The sequence below is a fragment of the Lagopus muta genome, chromosome 2, assembly GCF_023343835.1.
Source record: "Lagopus muta isolate bLagMut1 chromosome 2, bLagMut1 primary, whole genome shotgun sequence".
Taxonomy (NCBI): Eukaryota; Metazoa; Chordata; class Aves; order Galliformes; family Phasianidae; genus Lagopus; species Lagopus muta.
In genome coordinates this window covers 66,236,930-66,261,197 of record NC_064434.1, presented here as the reverse complement: position 1 = coordinate 66,261,197, position 24,268 = coordinate 66,236,930, and the positions used below count along the sequence as shown (strand labels likewise).

General features: G+C 40.6%; 1 protein-coding gene across 5 annotated transcripts in view; it reads right to left on the bottom strand.

Annotated features, from left to right (window-relative positions):
* The window catches only part of QKI (QKI, KH domain containing RNA binding), a 139,520-nt gene extending 123,671 nt beyond the window's left edge, over nucleotides 1-15,849 (bottom strand). For 3 of the 5 annotated variants that reach the window (XR_007375452.1, XM_048937654.1, XM_048937657.1), the window contains exon 1: nucleotides 15,439-15,688. Coding sequence is in view for 4 of the 5 variants with exons in the window: in XM_048937654.1 (XP_048793611.1) it covers nucleotides 15,439-15,580 (142 nt within the window). In the remaining variant the exon portion in view is untranslated. Of the gene's footprint in view, nucleotides 1-15,438 lie in introns of all 5 variants that reach the window. The other 2 variants (XM_048937656.1, XM_048937658.1) reach the window with 2 other exon arrangements.
* Between the last annotated feature and the right edge of the window lie 8,419 nt (nucleotides 15,850-24,268).

Sequence of the window (24,268 nt, the reverse complement as noted above, 5' to 3'; positions counted from 1 at the left end):
GCAAGGACCTATCACTCACATGAAAAAGCCCTAACAGCAGGTATACCTCAGAGGGAGCTCTTCACAGATAGTATCTTTTGTTCACCTTCTTCAATAAAAGCCACCACACCATCCCCTATGAACTGTGCTTAGAAGTCGACCGTTAAAGAACAAATACATTTACATCAAGCTCGTCTTGTATTAATCAAAATATTTCTGAGAATAAAAACAGATCTCATATTGAGTACACAGCCATTTTGCAATTCTTCCTTTAACGAACTGTATAAAATTGTCTAAACGCATCACACAATTTTTTTCTACATACATTTTCTGCCCATATTAAAGGGACTCTTTCAGTCAGATTTTTTTGTTTGTTTTGCTTTCACAGTTCTACTGATATTTATGCTCTCCAAGTCACCCACGTTTTCTTCGAAGTTCTTGGGCAAGTGTGCAAAGTAGATCGAAAAAAAATATTTGCTGACTCTACATATTGAAGCCATAAAATTTAGCACAATTCAACCAAACTGCATAATGTGTTTCAGTAATTTTCTTCCCCAAATAATTAAAACAGATGTATTCATTTTGCTTCTTTTTATACAACACTAATTTTAGTGAGTAGCACCTAATATAAAACTTGTGCTTAAAAACAAAACAAACAAAGATCTTCTAATGGACTAATAGAAATACAGGCTGGCAACTCTTATTTTGAAGCAGTAAAGTGCTAGTCAGCAACGTGCATATGAGCTAGAAGCTACACGCTACATCTTTATGAAACATTACCATTACATTCTAACTAGTTGTGTGCTTCACAGGATACAAGACTTTAAATCACAATAAAACAATGAAGACAACACGAAGTCAGCGAAACAAAAATTTAATCCCTCAGTATCCTCATAAAAAAAAACACAAGAACACAATTATAGCACATCTGATAACTAAGTTGCTGGTCAAACTGAGAGGTAATCACATTATATTAGAAGTGACCAAACAGCAAGCACTATATGCAGTATGGCTTAATTTCACACGTTAAATAAATTATTCCACTCAGTTGTACAACTAATGCTGGCATCTCCAAAAATGTGATTCTCTCACAGCTTTTCAAAAATACTTTGTTATCAGACAAGCAACTCATATCTAATAAAAGCTAATACATTTCAACAGCCAGCCTACCCTATGATGTTATCTTAACTCATTTCATTTTATGTGGCCACATAAATTAAGATAACGTTGGAAACAGTGGCAGTGCTGGTCAGTTGTTACACGCCTTTTTGAAAGACAAAAACTGTTACACCTTTGAAGTCTGATCTTTAACTGGTACAAGTTCAAAAACTCAGTAAATCACAGTCACATATTAGAATTTATTAAAACTTGCTCAACAGATGTGTTTTACATCATACCGGATTGCACTTCCATTTTATTTCATGTGACACATCTAGACTTCAATGACTCATAACACTGACATATTGCATGGCATTAGCAGCAGTGTAAATCTGAAAAAGAACCTAAAAAGACATTTCATAAACACGAGTTCTAAAAATCAAAGATAACCCAAGGCCCTACATGACTATAGAATTAAATTTCAAGGAAATCTGCTACATGTTTGTTAATATTGCTGAATAATTTTAGAAATTTTCTTTTGATAGGAAAAAAAAAATCTGGCACACTGTTATGCTCATTAATGGCTTTATACTGCAGTGCAGCACAAAAAGCTGATTTCAACTTTACTGAAAACAATAGCTTGGTATTTGCAAGCTGAAGTCCCAATTACTTCACAGCCCAATGCATTTAACAACTGGCACATCAACTTCCGGAACTTTGGGATGAAATTATCAAGTAGATAAGATAATGCAGCATCAGTGTTTACTTCTTGCCAGTATAGCAAAAGTTGAGATTGGAGCCTTTTCTAACTGAAACCATGATAATTTTATTGTCAGAATCTATGGGATTAACCAATCAATCAGCCAGGAGCATAAAATACATTTCTGTATCCAAGCCTGGATGGTAATAACCACCATATTTCTTCAGTAAACTTTAAGACGGTAATTCGGGGCTTTTTTTTAGAAATGATTTTTGCTATCAACTGTAATAACACAATTTAAGTTTAAAAACAATATATTTTTAAGAACAGAAACCTAAATTATAACCCTGCTATTTCTAAGCTGCATGAAAATATTCTCGATTCAATAGTAGAACATTATAGTTAGAATGTAGTCCATGATCACAGTAACAATAGAGAATCAAACTGTATTAAAAACTGATATATACTGGATTTGAAGCAGGTTTCCCCCACGCAATATTAGCTCTCCAGCTGAACCTATCTCCTGTGCAGCTTCTAATTATACCAGAAAAAAATCAAATCGTATTAAGTCTTGTCCATACAGATACCAAAGCAAGCTCTGCCTCGAGGACAATTAGAGATACTGCCTAGTGCAACACCACAATGACAAGAGAGAAGGGGGAGGGCAGAAGGGAGAGAGGGAAAGCCAGCTGGGTGGGAGGGGAGGGCGAGCGTGTGCATATATCCACACACATCCTAGTAACAGGCATAAACATTAGTTCTGTGTTAATACTCTCTTTAACCTGGTGGTAGCCAAGATCTCTGGTACCTACAGAATAAAAATGCTTAGGGTACTAATGTGCAAGGTACAATGGAAGTTTTTACACTGTAGCTGTATAGTTAATTTTCACTGACAGATTCCAGTTACTTTAACAAAGGCCTCTTTTGGGAACAAAATTTCAAATAGAGAAAGCATAAGCCACCACAGAAGTTAACATCCAAAAAGTAAACTGAATGCTCACTGTAAATCACCTACAATTTTTCAAGCAACATTTTATAAGATCCAAATATAACATAGGTTTGAATTACAGTAGTTCCAGCCTAGATCTACCACAAAGGATCTTATAATTCAGGTTTCATATTAAGGGTCTATTTAAAGAATGGATTGATTACGTTGTCAGGATCCATACAGTATATATTAAACCTAACATTAGAGGTTTTAGAAAACTACATTCTGATTCTTTCCCCAGTTGGTGTATCAGTGATTCCAAACAGTAGGTTCTGTCAGTGCAGAGAACTCTCCAGTCAGGGGAAGAAGTTTGGAAGAACAACAAAAAAAAAGTTTCCTGAAACATTTACAGCTACAAATACTTGAACATTTAGAATTTCCTTTAATATCTTTACTTACGAATGGCAGCAGTGTGACTACTTTAATAGAGTTCTACTTGAAAACTGCAGATGCTTTTAAATACAGTCTACTACTTGAATTATGCAGTGACAGTGTACCATACAGAACTCAGCAGGCTGTATCTTTTAGCAATTAACACCTGCAAAAAACAAGTATTTTCAAGTTCCAGTGCTGCAAACTGGACCGCACTTCATTACATTTTTAATAAATATAATTAGATTCTCTACATCCCATCCAGGGAAAGCATCATCACACTCACAATGTCAATAAATACATAATAGGAATAAGTCCTAAGAAGGAGAAAACTCAGATAAGTAAAGCATGTTTCACTGTACGTAACAGTGAATTCAAATTGTTTCCATAACCTCTTTGGAGTTTTCTGTTTCAAATTTTTACTTCTGCCCATGAAACAGGCCAATGAAAATGCCCTTGCATCAGTGGTCTTCAACCTTACCCATCTTCAGAGTAACAAAAAGTTCCCAAAAGAGGTAAAGGCTCAGCGCAGCAAATTTAAATCTCCCAACAACAGACTTCCTTTTCCTTTGTTATCTTCCACAACACTTCATAGGCAGCGGGTCTGCAGATCATAGATTGAGAAACACTATCCTGGTAACTCACATTTCTTTTCACATAGCTCCACTAAATTTGCAAAATAAAGATGACTTCTACACTTCAAAGAGATGGTGATCTTGGAGGTCTCACATCAAAAAACATTTTCATGCAGTCCAGAGTGTTGTAAGACTGTAAGAGTAAGGTCTAGACAAAACTTTCTGAAGTTATCTTTTGTACAAGTGCCTGCCAATACTACAGTATGAAATGTATCTGCTTGAAATTCTTTGCTATGCCAGAAAACATTAGGTAAAGGAGTAAGAAGAGTAACTCAGTGTGAAAAAAGGAAGAAAAGCTAGTATAGATTAGGCTGGAAAAAGTCAGCACACATGAAGGAAACTTTGATTACACTGTAAAAACATTAATGCCAGTAAAAAGCATCTCAGTCTTTCCTTCCCAAGAAAAGGTTTTGCCAGTTAACCTGCAACAAGGTTTTCCTTTATGCTACAGCTGGAGTATCTCAGGAAAACTACCTGGAAACTGATCTGTGTAGCCCCTTCCTTACAGTTAACAAACCAGAAATAAGCTAAATTGACTTAATGAAGTTAATGATTCATTAATATTCAACCAGCAGTATTTTAAACTACTTCACGTTACAACACTGCCAGGAAACACAGCACTTTAATGGCTTATGCATACAGAAAAATTCTTTTGGGGTTCTTTTCTTCTTTTTAAAAGAGCAGCTGAAACGAAACGTTTTAAAAGATCAGTGCTCACACCCCTACATGAAATCTTCAATGACTTCAACAATTAAAAGACCAGATGACAAGCTACTCCAGATCTCACACTATGACAGTTATGACACCTTTATAAGTCAGCACCATTGCACTTTCCCAAATCTTTACAGCAAACAGTATAGAATCTCATAATGTCTGAAAGCTAATAGAGTAACAACTTAAGTTTTTGTAAATTAGAAATATTTTTTGAGCAGAAAAACATTGCAGTTTAAAATGCCAGTATTTCACAGGAAAGCATTTTCACCTTTCTGCTCTGATAAAAACTATTTTAACTACTTACACAGTTAAAAAAAAAAAAAAAAAAAAAAAAAAAAAAAAGTATTACACTATTAAAGCTATTTCTTTCATGATACTAGTGTTGATAGGTGCAGAGTATTTACATCCATATTTGTGGCATTATCTTTTACCAGTTTTCTTATCAGCCTGGGAATATTCTTGTTTCATTACTAGCTACATCCACTCCATCACATTCCTAGCAAAAAATAAATATGTTTATAAAAGCTTATGCCGCCCATCAACTACTAATCCCTAATCAAACCAGAATAAAACCTCTTTGAATGTCAGCAATGTTAGTACCTTGCTTTTGTATCTGAAATTCAACGCTAAGAATGCACAATAAAAGTTTCAAGAAATGCAGAACACAGCAAGCATCTTTCTGATTACTCTGGTACACTCTAGGTACTACAAATCACTTAAAATTTTCAGCAGCCAAACTACTTTATGCAGAAGAGAAAAATGCAATACAAATCTACAAGCAAACTGTATCCCCACGAAGAACTCAAGTGTTATTACTTTAAACAGTATTCTACACATCAAGTGCTCAGCAACTTGATATAACAGTGAGTGGTAAATTCAACAATTCAAGCACAAACCATGTTAAATGGCATTAGAGAGACCCATGCTTGTGACAAAAACCACTTTGTTACACTACTGCTTTAACAGTAACAAAAAAACAATTTCTTGTTTAAGCTCCTCAGATTCATAACTATTATCCTAGAAAAAAATTAATGAAATTCAAAAATGGAAGTAATTAGAGCTGTAAGATCCATGAAGATTGAGTGCAAAACCTGAAGGAGAATTAAGTTTAGAGTTTGCCTCAAAGTTACATCATAATTATATATATATTCTTTTAATTACCAAGACTGCTGAGACCACAAACACCGATGGAAGTCTGTCTCAAACAAGCCACATTTATCAGACCTAAAGATCGACGTAAATGTCTTTCAGTGAAGTATAATCCAGTTGTCCATCTGCCATTTTAAGATGTTGAATTTAGTAACCATCTTGAATCGCAGGAGGGACATGTTTCTTTTCTACTCAGCCAAGCAAAGAAGTGTGGCTTCTCCTCGCTTAATTATCCAGCACACACCTAAATACCAACTGCCATCCCCCCAAACTCCACTGTTAGCTGTAGTGGCTATCTACCGCAACATCCATCTCTTGCCAATTCATCATCGTCAGCTTTCTTGCTGACAATCCTCTGAGCTGCCTTGTTGATGAATTGCTCTGTTATTCATCCTATGTTAATCTGAGGCTGATGCAAGAGCATCTTTTTGAAGACACTTAACAGTATTAAAACTTGGCACTACCAAGCACCCTCAGTGTGCGTTAAACCTCCCATTTGGAACCAACAAGGTTCCTCATGAATAGGTATGAATAAAATACAGTTACTAAATCAATAGGCTCCAGTTTTATGTACCCCACTACCAACAGACAGAGCTTAGGCCTGATTCCTTGGAAGCTACACACAAATCATTAGAAATCTGAAGTGCTCCAACCCGCGTAGAATTTAACCTCAATAAACTCTATACTAAAATGATATACAGAGGATATTCTCCTGCTTTTCAAATTAGCATTAAGTATTTAAATGCCACAGGTCTCTAAAAAATGAAGGGTTTGTTGTTTTTCATTCTGTAAGTGTAGTAGGCATATCTCAAGAAAGTCAGTTCCACATTTCTCAGTTCCTTCCGAGGCAGATTTCATTTTTAGGTAATGTTGTTTTCAGATTTTCACCCAAAGGATTACGTTGGTCTTGTCACAAAATTTATCCACAGAGAATGAACACAAGAACAGAGGAAAATTCAAAACATGAGATTCAAATCTCTGCAAAGACTTTGTAAGAGTTAAATATGCTTCTCCCAAAAAGCAACCATGGTCCCAAATTTTACAGCTAGGACACACTGAAACATCATTTCTGTCCTCAAAATATATACACAGAACCAGTCTGATACAACTTTGGTTAGAATTCATTTCTAATTCCCACAACATCACCTGTGCCAAACTTGGTTTGACTAGCAATCAGGCTTGAAGAAAAGTTGTCAGAACTATGTGAAAAGGAGGTACACAAGAACCCATACCAGGAGTCTTATTTGTTCCAGGTTAATTGAGAGGCAGTATTAGATTTCCATAAAAGCTTCAAGCAACGTGAAATAGCAATTCCCTCCCCTTGTAAACTGACTGGATATGAGCCTCTCTGACTGCATTTATCTTTATGGCACGATACTTAAGCAATTAAAGAACCAACAACTTGTCTCTACCATCATCTAACATGCACAGCTCTCACACAGCACAGACAGCTCTCACAGCAGAAACATACTCCAAATGAGACAGCCGGTCCTGATGCAGCATTTAGCCTTAAACACGCAAACCAACTTTTATCAAACACTCTCATCAAGTAGCCTTTAGGCAAAGTTAGTATGGAAGTTAATCACTGGGAGGGGGGAATGAAGGTGACAACTTGTTGAAAAAACATTCATGTTCTTTTCTCACGTACAAGCTGAAATTAACTAAAAGCAGTACAAGTAAATGAGCAGTACTGCTTGAAAGCAAGAGTCATGGCCACAGAATTTTTGTTTTCTTCTTCCCATCCTTTCCTGCAACAAAACCAGAGGTATCCCACAGCAAACAGAAGTGGATTTGGTTTTATCTACACCAAAAAATAAAAATAAAAATAAAAATAAATATTACACATTAACTGTGGTGGACATAATTATTTACAGGTTATTACATCGCATTAAGAATATTAATTGATCTGCATCCCTTCAAAGTCTGAAAAATAAAAGAATTAAGCAACATCAGCTGTTTTAGTTGAACTGCCATTTAAATACATATAATCAAGCATTACGTTTTTTTTATTAATGATTCAGTAACATCAGATGACTCTGATGTCTACTTTTTAAGTACATAGGTATATTTCCTCTTCCAGACATTAATGAAGAAAAGATACCCTAACTGGGATAGGACGTTTTGTGGGTCCCTTCCAACTCAGTATATCCTAGGATCTCGGGATTTCCACAAGCTAGAAATTAGAGATTTCTAAAGTAGCTCTTTACTCTGAATTGCACAATCAAAACAGTAAAGTTTGTTATTTAAATTGCTGAAGCATTTAAACAGTTCAGCAAAGTCTGGTTTCCATCTAGTGTCGGCTAGTCCAAAAACAGCTGTCTTCTTAAAATTTTGAATGGACCAGTTACATAATCAGCTGACATCCAATTAGGAGTTGCAAATGTTAAAATAAGCGTGTAAACAAATGCACTTTTCCCCCTTAACCTCTGCTCTGCGTCTTCAGCACTGAACTAGCTCAGCCACTGAGCCAATGCAACTATTCTGAGATCACATATGGTGAGCTCAATCACAGCTCCGCTCTGTCTGAGAAGCCAACAACATACAAAAACAAACTCACAAAACCTTGACTAGTCCAGAGTATCAACTGACTTTTTAAACCAGGAACTGATCCAGCAGACAAAGGTATAAGATACTGCACTATCATCCTCTGCCTCCTCTCACGCCTCAGTCCCCATTCCAATGCATTACCCCCCAGAACTACCACCATGCAACTTCCCAGAGAAGCAGCAGGATTTTAAGTTCCTGTCATGTTTCCACTCAAATCAAGTCTTGAGGTGTTAATGTCTATAAGGCTATATACCACTAGAACTGTTACACATCCCACTACAAAGAACCTGAAATGCCAGTCACTCATTACACAAAGTGCTCCACATCCAACTCACTCTACAAACTGCTGTCTTGGGGCCAAGTCCAGCCTTTCAAGACTGCAAACAAGTTACAAAGTACCAAATCACTTGGAGGTGAGGGGTGGGTACACGCTGGTGCTGGAAACCTTATCTAACCTACTTCAACACAGAGAAAATTAGAAATATTTTGGTGCTGTCACTAAGCAAAAATATTCTAAAAAAAATTATTCAGAAATTTTACTTTCAATCTGCTACTGAACCAATCGTATGCCAAAAAATCACTGAAAGCAAAATCCATTATTAAATACCTATTGCCATTTCCCCTCAACAAGATGATTTGTTCTTTTTTTTTTTTGCAATGAATTGAGAAACAAAATGTTGCATTTTGACACCAAGTATAAAAATAAGATCTCAAATGGAAATTAAAATACTAATTGAAAATTTGAATCACTATTCTTAAAGCTCAACAAGAAAAATCCTAAAATTCCTGTTTGCATAACCATGTTGATTCTGAACACTAACATCTGCTAAACGAAACAAACAAACAAGAACAACTTTAACCTGCACTACTTGCTTGCCCTTCTCAAATAGCCAAGTAGCGAGCAATGAAAAAAAAGGGAATGGAAACAAGAATAATGCAGTCATGGGGCAAGCTCAGATAATGAAGCTGGATGCTATTTCTCTTTAAAGTGAGCATGGTTGCTTCACCCATCCTATTAAATGTTCCCCCCCCCCCCCCCCAAAAAAAAAAAAAAAAAAAAAACACCTTAAAAAAAAAAAAACACACCACAAAAGCCAACAGCAACACAAACAATAAAATGACTTTACCTGCCCTGCAAAAGGTAACTCTGGATATTTTCTTCAAGTCAAAAGAACAGAACATAATATTGCTCAACTTTCAGACACTCTTTGCCTCACCACAGCAATGCAATCTAATTTAGATTTTATGAACGTTACACTCAGCTGTCTCAAAACTCAAGGAGCAGTTCCAACATGCCTTACAGACCTTGTTACTCCTGCTAGAAAACTGCAGATATCTGATATGGTGTTTCTAGCAACCCTGCTAATTATATTAAGTATATTGAGATTAAAACACTGGCACTTTCACTTGTTTCTACTTGATTTTTTAACATTGGATTGTTAAAACTGTAATAAAATATAAAAATAAAAAGAAATGTCAAAATCTGTATTTTGATTAAAATCAATACATGAAAAACACACAAAATCTGAATGAGAAGTCGTGAAATATATTTCAATAAAGGTGAGGGTCAGTGAGTGAGGGCATTTCATTACTTCACAGTTCTCCTGGCAAGGCGTTCCTCCCACCCTATATCTCTCCATGCAAGTGTTCAAATCCAAGCCTAGAGCCCTCCTGACAGTCCTGCAGTACTTCAATCAGCCTGAGCTGTTGGGAAGGCCTGGTGTATTAACCTGAACACAGGCCTGTCCTGTCAACCACGGGCTACATGGAACAATACATGTTCCCCATGGACAATATTTTAAAGTTACAATCAGTGAAGACAATACGAATCACTTGCCTTTGTAGTAAACTCTGCACAACTCAAAACATTTTAAGCAGCATCCCATTACAGAATCACAGAATCACAGAATCGTAGGGGTTGGAAGGGACCTCCAGAGATCATCGAGTCCAACCCCTCATTGCGGACTTAATTACTGTACTTGGAAGAAGAAAGCTTCAATTTATGAAGCCAATCAAAAAAAGTTAAGTCGACTCCAAAAAGAACTTTTCATTTCACGTCTGGCCTTCTCTCCAGACACAGCATTTACAAAATACCAGAATTTGGTTTTTTCTCCTCTGTTGATGTACATGAACTTAATTTTCACAATTGAGACACTTTAAGTACTCTTTCAAAATCTATTAAGTGCTTCTCAGATTTTTTTTTCCCTTTACCATAGTATTAACCAAACACATCCTCACTTTTTCCTTTACAAGCTACAAAAACACAGCATACCAACCTGTAACCTAATCTGTACTAGTCACTTGTTTCCTAACAGGGGCAAGGGCAGATGTTTTAATTACACCACATACTTTGGAAAATGTTGAATACTATTTCAGATGAGAAAAAATACCAATTCAGTTCCAGCCTTGTGTGACAAGTAACACTAAACAGAATGATGGAATTCAAACAGGTTTCTCCTGTTTACCCAGCAGCTCTTAAGCAGAAGGAGGGCTAGTGAGGCTACTCTTACTTTAAAAGAAATAACAACCATGACACTTCAATAATCAGTTATTGGTAAGCAACACTGAACAAACTGCTTACAAAACATGAGCTTTAAATAGTTGCTTAAGTAAGTTCAAACTTTTATCAGATACAATAACACCCATCATCTTTTTAAATTACATGCCAAGTGACTGCAATCCAGTCAGTGCTCCAAAAGCAATTTAACTGTGCTGCTGCAGGAAAAAAAAAAAAAAAGAAAGAAAAAAGAAAAAAAAAAAAAAGAAAGAAAGAAAGAAAGCTTTAAATATTCTTCCCAAGCTAAAAACAAAACGAACTAAGTTTAATGCAGCTTTTGGTTTTCACGTTATCAACAACACCACAACTTAGAACAACTCTCATGAGCTTTTCAAAATTAAGTTTTAGAAGTTCTATAACCTCATTATTATGAGGTAATCATAGATTTGAAAATAAGATTTAAAAATGATTCAAGGTTTTTATCCTAACAAATTCTCATCTCCTAACTTTGCAGTACCAGGCATGGTCTGTACAGAAACACTGTTTGGCTTTTCATTGCATGATCTGATACAAGTGAAAAAAAGTCATGCTAATGCGCCCAACGACCCTGCATCAAATCTGACAAGTCAGCAAACCCGTAGCTAAACACAGGCTACATTTACATAACCACAAACAACGCAGTCATGCACAAAAGTAACTAGGTAACTTCCAAGGGAGAACTTATCTACAACACTCAAAGCCAGTTCTCCAGTCCTAACTTAAGCAGACATTTTAGGTAAGACGACACTGACATGAAACTGCAGTTTTAAGCACTGAACTATGCAAGCTCACACATATTTTCTTCAGTGAGCACAGTAAGCTGATAGCAACAAACCACAAAAAGTTATCCTCCTTAACCCCTATCTAGATGTTTTATTATTACAGCTATTCAAGCACAGTCAGCCTACTCGACATCAAATTAGGTTTCTCTCCAAAAGCTAGACGCATGGCTTAACTCATATTTCAGGAAAAGCACACTTCAGTCACCTTCAGCTTAAAGAAGAAGGAATTCCTGATGAATTTTTTGTTCAAATCCTTTGGAAAAAAAGTCTAGGCCACAGGTTAGATCTGCATCCATTCCAATCAATTATCACCTTCTGAGAAGCAACAGGTTCAAGAAAAGAAAGCACTTAAATATAATTACATTACATGGATCTTATTTTATAATTTAGGTATATTTGTTCAAAGTCCGTAGAAAGAGCAAAACCAAAGTAACTTATGAATTTCAGAAGTTCAGAATGCAATTAGAGTTCAAAACGTCTCATTTATTAAAAAAAAAAATATAGCAAAAAAGATGGTACAACAATTCATTTAACACAACAGGGAAAAGTTATTCTCCCAAAACATATGTGTGCATGTATTTATGATTCTAACCCAGAATATACAAGTTAATATTAAGAAGTTGAAGTACCAAAAAAAAATAATTCAGGTCACATTTGATGGTGCAAACAATTACAGGAAATACAGCCTATTCCACGTTCAGGAAAAGCCCTCTCTTCCCACAGGTTTGCACTAGGCTGATAAAAACAATCCAGTTTCCTAGTTATTATGATGTGCACTTTAAACATCCTCACTAATCCACAAAAGCCTTATTTACACATAAGAAGTTGAAAGCACACATATGCAAAAATATCTGTAATCTAAACAAAACTGTGACTTTCCTCTTTTATTATGAAATAGTTCATTAGCAGAAGTTTCCCTCTATATACTGCTCACACTTATGCCCATCTTAAAAACAAATGCTGTCAAGCTGAGACCATTTACTAAATTAAGCACTATGATTTTCATAGATCAGACATGAGGACAGAGTTCAGAAAGGAAGATGTGTTTTGGATAACAGGAACAGGCCAAAAATGAGATGCACATTCTGAGAACTACTCAGATTAGACACATCGTTTGTCTAAATCTCTGAGTTCATTTCTGTTTCCTGCTGTGTACAATTACAAGGAGTAATCAACACACAAGCCTGTCTGATTTTAGTTTTCAAATGTCAACATGTAAAACAAAAAATTAAAAAGATGTGCATTCTGGTAGAGAAAGTAATCCCATGCTTCTTCTGGGCTCCCAGGTTTGTGGCGTTATTTCTTTAGGCTGATAGAAAATAAATTACAAAGGCTGACAGTCCGACAGTTGTCAGGAACTACTGTACTTCTCAAACATAAACAGAACCTTCAGGAAGATGGCCTACAATAAGCATGGAAACACCACCATCTGAACCACAGAATTCCAAGCAAGCAGCAGCACACCAAACCCACAGTGTCAAGGGGAAACACTAACACTACATGCTTTTACATACAGACAACCAACTCATTCAGACACCTGTCCCTCATACTTTATTTTTTTTTACTCGTGGATGCAAGGAAATAACTGATGGAAGTGTTAAATATTATACTTTAAAGGCAATGTTCTGAACCTTACAGACTCTTCCAGCAAACTACAAAACTTTGCTGGAGAACGCCAATGCAGCAAACAGCTGAAAGCAGTGAAAAGGGTGCCTTTAGGCAGCCAGGACAACTGTTGCACAGAACAAGCTGTTCTGGCCTCTCAGCTGTGCATCACTATGTCTATCCCACCGATGCAATATCGCCTATATTCACAGGACGTATACAAGTCCATACCAACATCGAAACCCACACAATTCCACAACTATTTCTGTCGTTCTTTGGTATGTGCTCCTGGATGAGTTAATTTTGCTATTCAAGTTCCTAATGGCGTTCAGAGGCCAGTCTCACGCTTCAGAAAAAAATAACTGGCGCCCCTTAGTGTTCAGATTTTGAAGTCTTCAAGCAATTTACTAATTTGCATGAAACATTTTTTTTTCAACATTCCAAAAAGTTTTCTGCCTCCACAATACTTCCATCCAACTGCCAACGTAAACAGGAAAAGCAAAAACGCTTAAAGGGATCGCAGAGATATTCTTGAGACTGTTTAGAAACCCAGTTTTTGGTTTATTTTAATGAAGTGCACAAAGAGGAGCTTCGACGCAACCCTTAGACAACTTTTTTTCTGAAAGTCCCCACAGCCCTCACGTGGGAATTGAGATATTTCAGAAAACAGATTTCCAGTGCATTTAGTATTTCAAAAAATTAAAATCTCAGAAAATGCCTGGTTTTCAGATATTCCTTTGTGTGTCCTTCTAGTACAGAAAATGTTTTTCTCTCTTCTGTATTTTGAGGGAAAAAAAAAAAAAACAATTTGGGCCTCCTCTGGTCAAGAATATAAAGCTGAAGAGATTCTGGAATCCTTAACTCCAACACCAAATCCCTGTGAGGCTCTTCTGGCTTCAAAAAACAAAAAATGAAGAATTCTTCTCAGTTATGTTTCTTCTCACTGTTTCCTATACTTCTAAATGTTCTGAAGAGAATGTTTCCTGGGGTGAACAAGAACACACCAAGTTCTACGTAGTTTTGCTTTCCACATCCAGATTTTCTCTGCTGTAACTTCATCTCCCAAAATTCTTGAAAGTAAAACCAGAACCTCCCAATATACCACTTTCATAGTCCTTATTCTTTAGTCGTCCACTTGTTCATGTTGCTCTATTGCTCGTTCTGAAGGCACCATTCCTGACACGCCGTGTTTGCAGCACTACAACCACTATCTATCTGTTTTTCGCAGTCTTGGAGAGGGCGGGGAGTTGTTCTACCAAATATAACCAGCGCCTTCATCTTCCGAGGTCAACAACTTCCCAAAGTTCTGTTATCAAGGAGGACTATGTCCACAAACAGGAATCCTAACTCAGGATTATGAAACTGGGTAATTTCACGCAAAGGATCTCAAGAAGTTGAGGCTGCATAAATAATTCCTAGATTTAGAACGCGTTACAAAGCTACTAAATATGATGAACAGGTCTGCATAAAGCCTGAGTTTAAGGTGAAGTGAAAATAAATGCTTCTAACGAGAAAACTAAACGTGTGAACCCAAGCAGAAAGCAAATTTAAGTACCACGAATGAACGCCCAGCCTGACTTCCAGCACAGTGGGGCAATTATCACACAGAGAGAGCCGTGTGGGACGCACCAAGTTGCCAGCCTTTACTTTCCCTTTCCCCTCAAACGCGGTTATCCAACAGCAGAGAGAGGCCCTACGGGACCGCGCACAAAGGGGGGCACCCCCTCCCCTCCCTCCCGGAGCAGAAGCTGCCCCCGGGGCCGCCGGCGCCCGGTCGGAGCCAACGAGGCCATTTCGTAAGCACGGGGTGTTTTTCTCCCCGCTCAACTCGTACATACGAGTCTTTCAAGTTAGTTTCTATACAAGGGAGAGCCAGGAGGAGAGCTGGCCCGCTCCTCTCCCCACGCGAGGGGACCGAGAGAGCTCCGCGGCCGTTCCGCTCGGGTGGGGCGCGCCGCGGCTGGAGCTCGGTCCCCCGCCCCCCGTAGGCCCCGCTCCCCCCCTCCGGCACCGGCCCGGCCGCGCCGCGGGCCCCGCTCCTCCTCCTCCCCCCGGAGCGCATTCCTTAGCTCCGCTTCCCCCCTTCCTCCCCCCCCCCCCATCTCCGGAGGACGGGAGCAAAGGGAAAATAAAATACTACTAATAATAAAAACGCAGCGGAGGGAGCGCTGAGAGCCGGGACCCGCGGCGCAGGCAGCGGCCGGGGCGGGGAGAGCCCGCACTTCCCCTTTGTTTGGGGCGCACCGGGAGAGCGGAGCAGAGCAGGCCCGGCGCTGCCCACGCCGCCGCGAGGGGCCCGGCTCGGGGAGGGACGGGCCGGGCGGGGCGCGTACCTTCGTCCAGCAGCCGCTCGAGGTGGTTGAAGATCCCACAGAAGTTAGGAAGGCTGCTCATCAGCTTCTTGTCGTTCATCAGCTGCATCAAGTAATCGGGGCTCGGCTTCGGCTTCTCCTTGGCTTCCATTTCCCCAACCATATTCCAAGCCCGCGCGCACAGGGCGAGCGCCCGCAGCAGCTCCGCCGAGCGAGGCGACGGCGGCACGGGGCGCCCGGCGGGATCGGGCGGGCCGGCGGGGGAGGGGCGGGGCGGGGAGGGAGCTCCCCGAGGAAGGAGGAGGAGGAGGAGGAGGATTCCGAGCCGCGAGCGCCGCGCTCCCGAGTCCGAGGGGCCGACGAGGAACGGGAAAAAAGGAAAGTCAGAGAGACCCCGCTGCGGGCGCGCCCTCCGCCCCGGCCGCGCGGAGTCGCCGCCGCCGCCGCCGCCTCTCGGGCCGCCGCTCCCCGCTCCGCGCGCCCTCGGCCGGTGCAGTCCCGGCAGCGTCCCCCTTCTGCTGCCGCTGCCGCTCCTCCCGCGCCGAGCCCGGCTCCGCTCCGCGGCGCTGCCCCCGGCTCCGCGGCGGGGGAAGGGAGGGAGGGAGGCGGGGAGGGGACGAGCGGGGCGGGCGGGCGCTGGCGCTGCCAAGGAGCCGCCGCCGCCGCCGCCGGGCTCTCTCCGCCGGTGCCGCTGTTGTCGCCGCCGCGCTGCGCCGGGCGCGTCCTCCTCCTCTGCGCCTGCCGCCCGCCCGCCCTCCCGCCGCCGCCGCCGCCGCCGCCGCCTGTGGCTGTGAGCGTCAGCCCCGCCGCCGCCTCCTCACTTCTCCTCAGTTCGCTCTGGAGTTCGCTTCAGTTCAGGCTGCGCTGGCAGCAGCGGCAGCGGCGGCAGGAGGAGGGGAGGGGGCAGGGCCCGCGGGGGCGGGGACATGTCGGGGGCGGGACGTCGGGCGGGGCGGCCGTTACGCGGCGGCAGCAGCGCCGCTTGGCGGAGCCAACCGCTGCCCGCCGCCAGCTGCCCGCGCCCGGCGAGGCCGGGGGGGCGGGGCCGTCCTCGGCCACTCCCTCTCAGATCCCGCGCGCAGCGCGGTCCCGTCGGCTCGCCCCGTGGAAGCACGCGCGCACGGAACTCTTCCAAACAAAGTCGCGACGCTGCGCCCGCTCCGCCGGCGGGGAGGGGCGGAGTCGCGCCGTGTCACGTGCACCCCGGGGCAGGGAGAGCCCCGGCGCCACGCGCCTGCGCCCGGCGTTTACAACCGCGCTTCGCGATGCCGCCGTCTCGCGCTGCGAGAGGAGTAGACGGAGCTGCGGCGGGAGGTGTTCGGCCGCGCCGCGCATGCGCTGCCGTAGGGGGCGGGGGAGGGGCGGTGCGCGCGGAGGCGCGGCGCGAGGAACGGTTTGTAATCGTTAAAGCCGCCGCGGGGCTGGAACGGGGAGCGGCGCGGGCTGAGGTACGGGACGGCGCGGGGGAACTCTCGGCCTCGGGGAAAGGGCGTGGAGAAGGGGCTGCAGCGAGCCACCCTCCTCTCCGGCTCCTCAGCCGGGCCGCCGTCCTCATGCTGTTGTGAGCCGTTTAATGTCCGCCTGCGACGTCGGGGGCCGCAGAGGGATTCCGGCCGTGTCCGCCTCCAGCGGGGGTGACTGGCTGGCGGGCGGCGCGGCGGGATGCGGGGCTCTGCGCGCGCCGCTTCCCTGTGCGGTCGGCGTTGAGGCGATGTGCAGGAAGCGGTCGTAAAGCGCAGTAAAAACCGCTTCACGTTTCGATTTAGCTGGCTGGAAACAGTCGGTTCTGCTAGGAGAGTAAAAGCGGAGGTACCGCTCGGAACTCCCAAGAATTCGTCTTTGTTTCCATACGTGCTGCGCTTGGAAGACGATTAAAGCGCTGGGTTAAGTCGGGGTGAATAGCGCTTCCAGCACCAAAAGCACCGCCGCGATGCCTCCCTAGCTGGTGTGCGGCGTTACTGCGTGTTGCCGAGCAGCTATCCTGCGTGTCCCGAGACAGAGCGTTAGAGAAAACGTAGAGACAGTGCAGTTCCCTTCGTAGTAAGAATGCCCTCGGTGTCTGCCGTCCTTCCAGCGTCTGTTGGATCGTTCTCATGTAAACACGTAGAACTCTTTATCTAGACACAATAATTTGTATTTTACTTCCGCGTTTGGTTTGTGTAAAGTAAAATTTAATGGTTTACGTAAGATAAGACTTTTATTGCTTCCATCATTTTTTTTTTATCGCCTTTATTATCAAAGAGAGCAGCGACTTTGTGGACTGCTGTTTTGCTTAGCTTTCTTTAAACGCGGGTTGCTGGTCCTTCTGTTGCATGCCCAGAGCACGCTACAGCATAGCTATGGATGATGGCACAGTGCTGCTTCTATGTAGTAACAAGATTGTATTTGCTCCATTCTTGTTTTAAAAGCATGATGACCAAAACCAAACCTTACGCACCGAACTAAACTATCACCCTCTTCCGCTTATTATGGATCAGCCTGCAGGGTGGTGCGTTTTTGTAGCCGTTTATTTATCTGCTAGTTTTTGACCAGCGAGTGGGAAAACTGCTCACTGAATGCTCTGGCCTCATCATTGTCAGACTGCAGGATGCATCTTACAATTAGATGAACTTAGATAATGTCAGAATGATTATTCTAGACTACCAGTTCTCACAGTAAAAATAGCATAGGGAAACTTTTTTTCAGAAGATTTGGTACAGCTGTTCCCATGCCGCTTCATTATTGTTTCCTGTACATAAAGTGCTTCCACTGCTTGGATATGAGCAGATGAAGCAAGCACACACAATATAAGGTAAGAAATACCAACACGAGATATGCAATAACTATCTGTTGTCTTGCCTACTGAGGACAATACATCTTATACTAAGCCATTTTCCATTTATTTACTGGTGAATAAGATGTTGCACACCAGCAGTTACTGGAATCATTTGTTCATTTCAATGCAAATTCAAGCTCTGCTTTGCTGCGTGTTAATCTGAATTGTTTTCCTAGTCTGAACAGTACAAAAATGGAGGCAGAGCTACATGCTGAGACTGCCTGTGTAATTAAGGATAAATGACTTGGGAAAACCTCTAATCTTTTATTTTGTCATCAGTGCCTCAAGACTGAATTTAAATCATTGGAAAAAATGCCCTTGGAAAACTGAGTGGTGTGACAAAACGTAGATAATGCATCATTAGTTTTAAATAAGTAAATCAGTACGACATCTTTCTTCATCAAGTATCCTGCAAAAACAGAAAATCTACATAAAAGCCTTTCTGCATACCTTGTGTTCTATCTTCCTCCACCTTCCTACACTTCCAGGAAAGGGGGATTAAGAATGCATGGGAGATAAAGGTTGAATTAGTTTTGCTTCAAGAGCTACGTGAAGGTGTAGCTCCCAAGAAGACTGGCCTGCCTGCAACCTGATCTGTGGAGGAATCAGAAATACTCCTCTTTGGATTGAACTTTGGAGTTTTCCCGGGGGGGGGGGGGGGAAGAAATAAGAAGGGGGAAGGGAATGGCTGGATAAATGGGATTGTGGGTTGGTAGGGGCAGGCATATTTTTTGTTGTTTTAGTTTGTTTGTTGGACACTAAATAGGTTCTGTGGCTTTTCAAGGTTCCTCAAGTAACTACATAACTCATTAGTTTCTGTCTGAACACGAGCAGAAGTCCTTATCTTTAACTCTTGCATTTTATCTAGGTAGTCTTTCTCATGTCATATAAACTGTAGTGTTCTCCGGCAGCTTATTTTTAAAGGTGAAGTTTTATTGCATTAATCTAATCTTGAAATAAGAAAAAATATGATAATGCCAGCAGCAGTCTCTGTCTAGGGTAGTAAAGGCCTTGCACTGATCATAAAAAGTAAATTCAATTACTGCTATAGTGTTCATATCTGATAGCAGATTGGGAAGTAGGAGTATTGAAGGTTGAGGACTACTGGGAAAACATTCTTTTAGTTAAAACGTCTCTGTTGACTTAGTCATAGGCGTATACAGTTGGATGTCATCAGCTTTCTGAAATGATTTCTATAACAGGAAGGTAACAACGTGCTATATTACCCTCCTTCAGGAGAGGAAGCAGTTCTTCCCTTACAGTCATCCAAGGAAAAATACTACTCCAGGACTGTTGTTCATTCACAGTGTACAAGGCAGTAGCAGCTGTAACTATGATGCAGCAGATGTGGCCACTACCAGATGGACATCTGAAATTCATTCATCTCTCCAAGGTGACTAAAATATGAACAGAGTAACATCTAGAGCCAGACTGAAAATACAGAGAACATCAACAATATTCAGATTCTGTGATGCCTGACAACTCTTGAAAAGCTATTTCCTTTGACATTAAGCCAAGCTGACAGCTAACTTTTCAAACAGAAACCGTTAGTAGCACATATGTGAGTTTGTTCCAATGAATCACTTCAAGTTCTTTAACGTTTATGCTAAAACCTTACCTGTCTACTCTCTATGCCAGATGTACCTATCTATGGAACTGGATGCTTCGTTCTAGTTTGAATGTTTTCCTGACACAGCAGACTTGAAAAGACGCTCTGACTTTGGTTTAAATCCTAGCACAAGCTTCAGATGTTAAGCTCAGTATGTTGAATCAGAACACATTTTGCATAATCTCTGCACCTAATTTGTTTTCACTGTCAGCACTGAGCATTGGCTGTAGAGTGGAAGATAGAGGTTTTAAGCACACCTTAGTCAGGAAGTAACCTTTTCTTGTATTTTCCATAGTGAAGGTACTCTCGGCTGCATAACAGCTGTTCAAGAAGGGTGCACTAACCTGCAGTATCTTTCAGGTTGGAGTAAAGGAGACAAAAGAGGAGAGAAATCCTTGTGTTCATTGCAATTATACAGTAATAGAAAGAGCTGCATTTTCCCTATTCTGGTGGCTGTCAATTAATTATTCAATCTTTAAGTTTGGGAGAATTTGAAAATGCTAAAGTGAACCAAAAAAAAATCTCTAAATCTGATCAGTTTTCCTGGTAAGGTAAACTTGAGTTTGCTTGAGTTGCTGCAGGATAGGATAGGATAGGTTGGCTTAAATTCTGTTTGGTAAAGTATTTTTTATTTTATTTAACTCAATAGTTGTGAAGGGCTGGCTATCCCTGTGTTTGGCTTCACTGTGAGTACCAAATAGTCATGGTTACACATGACAAAAGTAAACACCAGTGCATCGTAGGGTGTGTTGCATCAGCGTTACCATAGATCACCAGTTACATTTTCCTTTCAGTAGATAATTTCCACTAATATGTACTGCCTGCATATACTGCTTCTTTATGTCCCGATTGACTTTTCTTCAGAAAAGATGAAAGTTCTAGTACTGAGCAAAGATATCTGTACCTAGAGAGGGTAGTAGTTCTACCAGGCTCCTGAGAAACCTCTATAGTGAACTAGAATCTTCTAGAGAACTAAGGTTTGTAGTGGCTTCATTTCATGCTTGTCAGTGCAAGATGAAAATGATGTTTTTCATATACTGCTTTTAGTGTAGCGTTGCTAAGAAAGGCAGACAACAGGAAGAGAGAAAGAAAGAAATCTCAGAAAGCATAGAAAAAAACATTACCAACAGTTATGTAGAGAAGACAAAATTGAGATATATTGAACATAAAATTTACCTACTTTGTTTCTTGTTCTTTACAGCACTTAGATTTAAAAGCCACAGGGAAAAATACAATTTTCACAGAATATATTTGAATCACTCGCATTTAAAAAGTATTTTTTTCCTCTAACCTCTTAAACTTCCCTCTATCTTCTAACTTGCAAACACATGCACTGTTTTGTGCATTTTGCTGTTTGGGTAATCATTATTCTTGTTCATTAAAAGAAAAAGAATGTCTTGAAATACAGCATGCATACTTCTAATGTTTCCAGTCCCATCTGCACTACTATAGATTTAGTCAGAGTGGTAGATATTCTGTTTTCCATCTGTAAAGTCACAGGTACTACAGTAGCTATACAACTGCAGGTTTCAGTAGGGGAGAATTTCAAATGGTTTCTGGTTTGTCTCTTCTGGAGAACTCGCATACGAAAACAACACGTAGCCTGCCTGTGCCATGGATTACACAAGTGAGAGCAGTGGTGATTATGTGCTGCCTAACTCTGGGGAGGCTCTTAGAAGACTGTTGCTGAATGTCTGCCCAGTTAATACATGCTCAAGTTAAGACTGCAAAAGTAAGACGTAGAAATTCAGAGTGTTGAGATGTCTTAGCCATTATTTGTTTCATACATGCGAGTTTTATTATTTGATTTATGTTAGCTATCTACTTTAAACCTATCCAGAATATTGTTCTGCATTTAATTAAGTGAAGTCAGCTACTTAAAAATAGTGCCACCAGCAGTTTTTTTATTCACTATGTATAACTAAAAATACAATGTTCAAAGACATTTCCATTTAAGTTACATAATAAAAAAGTATTTTTATTTTTCACAGTGGAGTATTTTCACACTTTCTATAGAATTAAAAAGTAAATTAGCATATTTATTTTGGCAACAACAGTAGGAAAGAGCTGTCAATTCTGTCAACAAGAAACCAAATAAGTCTTCTGCTTTTGAGGTGTCGCATGTTTTGGTAAAACGCCATACTATGTTGGTTATTGTTGAATATAAATGAAATGCTTTCAGCCATAACTTTGTAAATAGATTTAAATTAACCATTCATCTGAATTACTACTAAAAGCAAGTAGAGCTTAAAATGCAACTGACACATTAATTCAGTTTTTCCTTTTAATGTCTGAAATGTGAGCATATAAGTATATTGACTTATACTGAAGCGTTGCTGGTGTTGCTTATGCTTCTTAACATTCAGTACACAGAAAGTAGCAGTACTTACCCAAGGAGCTTGTTTTTAACTGGACAGAAAACATCAATATGAATTACAATGATACACTGCACTTTAAACTGGCTGGTAACGAACAAGAATCATTTGTATTGGCTGAACTTTCTAATAAAATATAATCAAACAAATTGGACAGATCCAGAATCTTTTTTTTCCCACTCAATGTTTTATATATCCCAGATCTTTGCTATTTATTAAATCTTTATTATATGCAAATACTTTGTTGTTTACGTAACAGTGGCAAATTAAGAGACGCACCTGAAGTGAAGAAAGAAGGGGAGCAGGCAGTATGAATCTTAGATGCTTCAACAGCATTCCTCCAAAGTAAGGGACAGAGTGCAGTTCTACAGCATCATTGATTTCTCATGCAAGGCAGTTATCCTTCCATGCTACAGTATGGTCAGAAGCTTGCAGTCTGCTTTATCTGTACATAGCTACTATTGCATTAAAAAAAAAAAAAAAAAAAAAGAGAAATGGTTTTCAATCTCATATTTTTATGATTTATTTTTTTTCTTCCCACTATAGAAAGTTTAAACTGGCTTTTGTGTGCCAATGGTTACTCTCTCTCCCATTTGTTGCTTCTACCCACTATTGAGCATAGGAGGTCTTTCCTGGAATATACCAGCTAGTAGTAGTTACAGTATGCCCAATAGTCCATTTCAATGTTTTGTACTCTTCAGAAGTTGTGAAACATTTTGTAAGGAAATGCTTCAAGTTGCTAGGATGGAAGCCAAGTATAACAGTGCCGCTGTACCTTGTATGGATTTAAGATTTCCTCACAGATACAGGAATCATCCCAAGGCTTGTGCTACCATTGTTGGAAATTGCAGACTAGTGTATTATAAGTCCCAGTTTGACTGTCTCTGGAGCTGATTTTGAGGTACGTTGCTTCATACAAGATCATATGATCTTGTTTAGCTAATACTGTATCTCATTATTAATGCTGAGTTACAGTACATTTTTTCATTAGAATAACATGAACACAGTAAAGGTTAGGATTCACTTGCCTTGTGTTTTCCTGGTTGGTGCCCAATCAAATCTCCAGAAGGTTAATTTTCTTTTGTCCTGCATCACATCGGCCTGCTCTGTCTGGGAGCTTCTTACATCTTGAGGACATCCAAAACAGCTGCTGTGAGCTCTTGTATAGGCAATCTGAATCCCACTGTAAGGATGCAGAAACATTTTTTTTATTAGCCATTTTTGTTCTCAGAATAGCTTGAGCAGCAGTTTGGGTTCAGGATTCTTTCAAAGAGCTAAATTATTCCACTGAAAGTAATGCAGTCATTCCCTAGTTCTGGCTTTCAGAAATTAATTAGTGTTTTGCATTCAAAAATACGGTGTCTTGGATAGATCACAGAGTTGGGAGGGTGCAAGGAATTACTGTGTGAAGTTCACTAATAGCATAGGTGCAAAATTGAATAATCTGATTTTAAAAAGTTATTGCAGATTAATATGAGGCAATTGAAAATTGTTTTACCATTCTAATAATCTCAGATTGTAGCTTGACATGGTTTGTGCTTGCTCTCGGATTCTAACTGAAATACGAGGAGAAAAAACAACAGATTTTCTGTATATTCAGTTTACCTTTGTGCAGATCCAATTCATGAGTGTAGATGTCCCTGTTCATCCTGAACATGAGAAGTTTCCACATACATACATTACAACTTTTTTTTTGTAACTTCGAGATATCAAGGCCCCTTTCTCAAATAGGCACTTTTATGTTATGGAATTTGTTTGTAGTTTGTAAATAAAGATAATCACTAGGTGTTAACATTATCTTTTATGATATTGTATTTGTTAAAATTGTATCTGGAAGTTTCACAGAGTTTTCATTTTTTGAGTGTTTCTTTCATACTTTGATTATGTAAAGGTTGTTATAGCGATTACAGGCTTTTGTTTTTGCTGAACATGTGATAGTTCTCTCTCTCAGGTTCTCAGCCCTCACTTTGACATCCTGATATTATTGAAGAACTGTTTCCTCAGCAGCTTGAGGGCTGGAGAAATGCTAGAAGTATCCCACAGGGCATAATC